At 41.9% G+C, this 7105-nt stretch overlaps 1 protein-coding gene across 2 annotated transcripts in view; it reads right to left on the bottom strand.

Moving 5' to 3' along the window:
• LOC116698239 (insulin-induced gene 2 protein) overlaps positions 1-7105 on the bottom strand; it is an 18885-nt gene that overhangs the window by 11057 nt on the left and 723 nt on the right. The window contains exon 2 of one of the 2 annotated variants that reach the window (XM_032530051.1): positions 6568-6697. In XM_032530051.1, the coding sequence (XP_032385942.1) occupies positions 6568-6689 (122 nt within the window). In that variant the 5' untranslated portion in view covers positions 6690-6697. Of the gene's footprint in view, positions 1-6567; positions 6781-7105 lie in introns of both variants that reach the window. The other variant, XM_032530050.1, reaches the window with a different exon arrangement.

Genomic DNA, 7105 nt, shown 5'->3' on the forward strand with positions numbered 1-7105 from the left:
AGAAGCGGCACTTTTCAGAGGTGGAGATTGAAAACCTGACATCTCAGTTTAATTTGTAGTAACGAGTGTACTATTTGGCAGCCTAAAAAATGGTATTGAAGGCTATAAAAAGAATGCAGAATGGAAATGCTGTCGAGGCATTACGTTAAGCGTACCTGACTCATTTCCGTTTCTGGCCTGTGTGTGGTTGGTTGCTTGGGAGCTGCTGCTCACGACATACCAGTTCAGTTTGTGATTTGCTATTAGCGGCTAACTGTCCGCTAAACACTTATTCTTATAGCAGTTCTGCCTAAGCACTACATATCTTCTCATTTTTTTTAGCGACCTTTGTTAAATAACAGCTGTTTAACGCTTGGTAGCTAACGTACCGTACTTTAGCTTAGTGCTAACGACTTTAACCTAGCAGTTAGTTATGTCGGCCCCCTCTCCGAATTTCTCCTGCTCGATGTGAGATGTTTAGTACTCCTCTGCATTCTTTAGCGGTGATGGCGTGTGTAACAAGTGTAGTTTATTTTGGAAGTGGAGGCGAGGCTTAGTGAGTTAGAAGTCCGGATCCCGCACCATGACAGATCAGTCGTCAGTTACTGTAGCTAACCCCCCCCCGGTAGTCGGCATGGGCCGGCCTGAGCCTGAGTTAGCCTCGGTAGCCTTCCTCTGGTAGCGAACTCCGAGCGCCAGGACATAGTGCGTGGGTTATGTGGAGACGAGGAAGAGACAGTCGTAAGCTTTCCAAGAAGTCGGACCGCCACCAGCCTGTTAGCGTTTCTAACAGATTTTCCCCACTCAGCAACCCCCCGCTGAGAAACCAAATCTGGTTATCGGCGCTCCATTTGAGAAACGGGAAGTTAGCGAAGCGGCGGGCCGTAGTTAAGTGCATCCGGGGGTAGAGGGCGGTTGAGTCTTATCTGAAACTGCTGGCTAAGGATAAACGTAATACAGCAAGATTGTTATTCACGTTGGCGTTAATGACTCCGGTTACGGCAATCGGGGTTACTAAGATTAATGTTGAATCGTGTGGTACATGCGAAGTCAATGTCGGACACCGTAGTTTTCTCTGGACCCTGCCAAATCTAACCAGCGATGACAGTATAGCCGCATGTCGTCATTTCGCCGCTGGCTATCGAGGGTGGTGTCCAGATAATGATGTGGGCTTTGTGGATCATGGCATTTCTGGGGAAGACCTGGTTGATTCGGAGAGACGGATTCATCCCACTTGGGCTGGAGCAGCTCTCTTTCTAGAAACCTTGACAAGTTTATTGGGGACCTAATCCTTGACAATCCATAGTTGGGACCAGGAGGCAGAGTCCCAGTCAACACACTTCTCTGTCCTTTATTCCAGGTGTTACTAGTAAAAATCATAGTGACGGTGTCTGCCCCCCGACCATTAAATTATTTAATCAAAGGTAAACAGAGAGGAGTGTGCATGAAAACCTCATAAAAATTAAAAAACACAAGTGCAATAGTTCAAAAGAATAGGAGAATTAAATGTGGACTCTTAAACATCAGATCTCTCTCCTAAAGTGTACATAGTAAGAATTGATATCAGATTCTAATAGATATTTTTTACTGAAACCGGTGGGTAATGGAGAATATGTTAGTCTAAATGAGTCCACCCCCCCAGTATATAATACTCACATTCCCGAGGCGCAGGCCGAGGAGGTGGAGTTGCAGCTATCTTGTATTCTAGTCTACTAATAGCTCTAACATAACTAAATTATAACTATTGAAAGTCTTGTTCTTAGTCTTTACACACCAAGTTGGAAATCAATGCAACCAGTTCTATTTGTTTATAGTGTACCGAGCACCTGGTCCATACTCTGAATTTTTATCCGAATTTGCAGAGTTTCTATCGAACTTAGTGCTAAAAACGGACAAAGTTATTATGTAGGGGATTTTAATATTCATGGGGGCGTTGAGAATGATAGCCTTAGCACTGGTTTATCTCTCTATTAGATTCTATTGGCTTCTCTCAAAGGTGTACATAAACCGACTCACCGTTTAACCACACCTCGATCTTGTTCTGGTATATGGTGTTGAAATTGAACATTTAATAGTGTTCCCACGAAACCTTCCTATCGACCACTGTTTGATAACTTTTGAGGATACTGCTGAACTACACGCCGTTAGGCAAAAATCCTATACAAGATGTCTATCTGATAGTGCTGTAGCTAAATTTAAGGATGCGATTCCGTTAGCATTTAATTCATTCCAAGTCCCAAAGTAACGGAGGACTCCTGTGCTATTAGTCCCTCCCAATCGATTATTTTGTTGATAGTGCAGCGGCTCGCAGAATGACTCTAGACTCTGTTGCCCTCTAAAAAAGAAGATAATTAAACAAGAAGTTAGCTCCATGGTATAACACTGAAACTCGCAAATTAAAGCAATAATCGCGGAAACTTGAGAAGATCTGGCGCTCCACCAAACTGGAAAATTCTCGTTTAACCTGGCAGATAGTCTTAAAACGTATAGGAAGGCCCTCCGTAATGCCAGAGCAGGTACTACTCGTCATTGATAGAGGAAAATAGGAAAAAACCCAGGTTTCTTTTCAGTACTGAAGCCAGGCAAAGAAGGTCACACCTCTACTGAGCCAGTATTCCCATAGCTCTTAGTAGTAAGACCTTATGAGGTTCTTCAATGATATAAAATATACTATTAGAAGCAAATTCACCAAGACGCCTTTAACTGGCTTATCTCTAAACCCGGAACGTTAGAAAACAGCTGTAAAACCAGATACATGTTTTGATGCTTTGTTCACTTGATCTTTATCAATTTAATTCAATTATTTCTTCATCTAAGCATCAACCTGCCTCTTAGATCCTCTCCGACTAGGCTACTTAAGAAGTTTTACCATTAGTCAACACTTCACTATGATATTAACCAATTTTCTTTATTAACAGGCTATGTACCACAGTACTTTAAAGTAGCTGTAATTAAACCTCTTCTGAAAAAGCCAAACCTGATCCAGATGTTTAGCCAACTATAGACTATATCAACTTCCATTTCTCTCTAAGATTCTTGAGAAAGCAGTCGCCAAACAGCTGTGCGACTTTCTGCAAGCAACAGCTTATTTGAGGATTTTCAGTCAGGATTTAGAGTTCATATAGCACAGAGACAGCACTTGTGAAAATTACTAATGACCTCCTAATTGCATCAGACAAAGGACTATCTTGTACTTGGTATTAGATCTTAGCGCTGCATTTGATACCATTGACCATTATATCTTATTACAGAGATTGGAACATTTAATTGGCATTAAAGGGACTGCTCTAAGCTGGTTTAAGTCTTATTTATCAGATCGATCTCAGTTTGTAATGTTAACGATGAATCCTGTGCACGCCAAGGTTAGTCATGGAGTCCCACAAGGATCTGTGCTCGGTCCAATCCTGTTCACTTTATATATGCTTCCTTTAGGCAGTATTATTAGGAAACACTCCATAAACTTTCATTGTTATGCAGATGATACTCAATTATATCTATCAATCAAGCCGGATGAAACTAATCAGTTAGCTAAACTTCAAACGTGCCTTCAGGATATTAAAACCTGGATGACCTGTAATTTTCTAATGTTAAACTCAGATAAAACTGAAGTTATTGCTCTCGGACCCAAGCACCTCCGTGACGCACTATCCAAAGATATAGTTACTCTGGATGGCATCACCCTGGCCTCCAGCACCACTGTGAAGAATCTTGGAGTCATCTTTGATCAGGACATGTCCTTTAATTCCCACTTAAAGCAAATTTCAAGGATCGCCTTTTTTCACCTACGTAATATTGCAAAAATCAGGAATATCCTGTCTAAAAATGATGCAGAAAAATTAGTCCATGCATTTGTTACTTCTAGGTTGGATTACTGCAATTCTTTACTATCAGGCTGCTCGAAAAAATCCATAAAGACTCTACAGCTGATCCAGAATGCTGCGGCACGTGTTCTGACGGGAACCAGGAAAAGAGATCACGTTTCTCCGTTTTAGTTCTCTGCATTGGCTTCCTGTAAAATTTAGATAGAATTTAAAATCCTTCTTCTCACCTACAAAGCTCTTCATGGTCAGGCTCCATCTTATCTTAAGGAGCTTATAGTACCTTACAACCCTGGGAGAGAACCCGCTCCCAGAATGCAGGGTTAAGGTGGTTCCTAGAGTCTCTAAAAGTAGAACGGGAGCCAGAGCGTTCAGTATCAGGCTCCTCTCCTGTGGAACCAGGTTCCAGTTTGGGTCCGGGAGGAGACACCGTTCCACATTTAAGAGTAGGCTTAAGACTTTCCTTTTTGAAAAGGTATAGTTAGGGCATAGAATAATATTGTTAGGGAGTAGTAGTTAGTCACATAGTTTTCAGATTTATCATCATATAATATAACTAAAGGGAGACTGGATACAGCCCGATCCGGTTGGGGGAGAGTTCTGGCCCGACCGGGCGGAGCTCTCTTACCTTGTCTCTCTTGGTTTTGTGTAATAGTTTTAGACAGTGGGGATTTTGATACACTAGTTAGGGCATAGAATCGAATATTGTTAGGGAGTAGTAGTTAGTCACATAGTTTTCAGATTTATCTAACATATAATCAAGATATAATAGAACTAAAGGAGACTTGGCATACAGCCCGATCCGGTTGGGGAGATTCTAGCCCGGCGGGCTGGAGCTCTCTTTACCTCGTCTCTCTTGGTTTTGTTGTAATAGTTTTAGACCTGGGGGACTTATTTTGATACACTGAGCTCCTTCTCCTTATCTTTTATCTTTCATTTATGTGCATCCATGTCCCAGAAATGCTTGTTACTAACATTTCTGGGGAGTCATTCCCCGGAGTCCTTATGTTTTTTTCACCAGCATGTTCCCTTGGATCAGAGAGGCTCCGAAATCAGGGTAGCAGCTGTCGCCATGGTCCCGCTACACGTTCTGTGATGCCATGTTCAACTGCTACACTGCGGTGCCCTGCAACGTCCTGAACGTCCTGCAACGTCCTGCTACGTCCTGCTACGTACGTGCTACTCCTGCTACGTCCTGCTACGTCCTGCTACGTCTGCTGTGCCTTGTAATGCCGCACCACGTCGCTATGCCATGAACTACTACAAAGAACTTCTACAAACTACAATTTTTTTTCTATTTTATTGCCACTCTCATTCTAACCCCAACCGGCCGTCAGACACCGCCTACCAAGAGCCTGGGTTGACCGAGGTTTCTGCCTAAAAGGAAGTTTTTCCTCCACTGTCGCACTGTTGCTTGTCTGGAGGAAACTATTAGAACTGTTGGTCCTTGTAAATCTGGAGTGTGGTCCTCTGTAAAGTGTCTTGAGATAACTCTTGTTATGAATTGATACTATAAATAAAATTGAATTGAATTGAAAGAAATCACTGATGCGGTCAACAGTGTTGCTGTAGTAAATCGGACTCCAGCTGAAGTTCATTTAATTTATACATCAATGACATATGTATGCTATAGTCCTATAGTAATATGATGGCTTATAGTGCAATCTCTTAGACCTACATGTAGGTGTACATATACCGTATTTAAATAAACACAGTAGCAGAGCTTATTCAGTGTTGTTTATTTTACGTGTTTTTTTTCCTGAGCCAGGCAATCGTGAGCTACGAGGGAGAGCGCTGGACAACCCCCCCCGACCCTGTCTCATGACAGCAGAGCGGCTGGAAAAAAAAGTCGAAACTGTCCACTTGTGGCCATTAACGACACTTTAAAAGAGAAACTACCTTTAGAATAAATAAAAATGTGCTTCGTCATGTTTCACGTATTGAATCTTATTGCCAAACACAACACTATACCTTTTAAAAGCAAGGAATAATATCTTGTCTCCTTGGTGTAGCCCCCAGTTTGGGCTGTGAATTCTCCTTCTCCCGTTACAAGTCTGCACTGACTCAAAAACATGCGTACACAAGGTCAGACCAGACGTGAGATTTTTTTGCAGCCCGCGCTCACGTTCAAATGATAAATTCCTTGCGTTGCGTAGGAATCGGAGTACGCCTGTCCTACGCCTGTTTTAGGTCGTGCGCACGTTTCATAAATGAGGGCCATTGACTCTGGAGTACTCTCTGATTGCTTTAGTGATCATTCGATCGTGTCTTGCGTATGGAAAATCTGATTACCACGCAAACCACCTACAGCAATCAAAGTAAGACAGTTGAAAATGTTTAATGATGAACACTTTATTAAAGATCTATTGAACATAAAGTGGGACAGACTTAATCTAATCCCGTTTGTTGATGACGCTTGGAATTTTTTTCACAGTGAAGTAATCAAAGTTATTGACAACCATTCTCCATGGAGGTCTGCAAGAGTTAACCCTCATGTTGTTCTTGGGTCAAATTGACCCGTTTTCCTATATCAACGTTCTTTCTAACAACCCAAAATAACATGGTTCATGTTTTTCAGTGCCATGGCTCAATATTTAAATGATTCCGACAATGTGGATAAGGTCCTTATATTTTGATGACCATCTGTATTCATTTGAAGTTTTCTTTAAAATAGTGTTAAACTCTTGTTAACAAAAAATAAAATCCCTGCTTTTGGTCATCATGTTTTTCTTTTTTAGGTTAGCTAATGTTGAGAAGGTGCAGCACTAACCTGTTGGTGATGACTGGGATATAGGGGCCCCGGGAAGGCCGTGGCATCTGCCCAGGCCCCGACCACTGCTGCTGGCTGCTGGTCACTGTGCTGTTGCTCATGGCTGTCAGCGTCAGGGACATTCATAAGCCTAGGTAAGGAAAATACAGATAAGTGTGTGACGTCTTCATCTGCCAGTGAGTTCAATGTCCTCTTCTGACATCCCAGGCCAAGCTGAAAAACAAGGGCAGACAGGGAGTTAAGAGAGACTGTTAAATCCACAGTCTGTATGCACAAACATATACATACATCTATCGTCCAAGCAGGGAATCAGACCTTTAGAATTAAAGGGTATACTTTTTGACACAAGTGCAACTTTTTAAAAGTGCTGCAAATTTTTTTACAAATTGACTTACAAATATTTAGCATCTATTTAGTATTATTCATAACATTAAACGTCTGTAAATTTGACTTTAAGATCATTCTGATTCTTGTGTTGGACTGCGCTCTCCTATATCCCAGGCTGTGCCTCTCGTGCAATTATAGATAGATAGATAGA

Source organism: Etheostoma spectabile, chromosome 11, assembly GCF_008692095.1.
Source record: "Etheostoma spectabile isolate EspeVRDwgs_2016 chromosome 11, UIUC_Espe_1.0, whole genome shotgun sequence".
Classification (NCBI taxonomy): domain Eukaryota; kingdom Metazoa; phylum Chordata; class Actinopteri; order Perciformes; family Percidae; genus Etheostoma; species Etheostoma spectabile.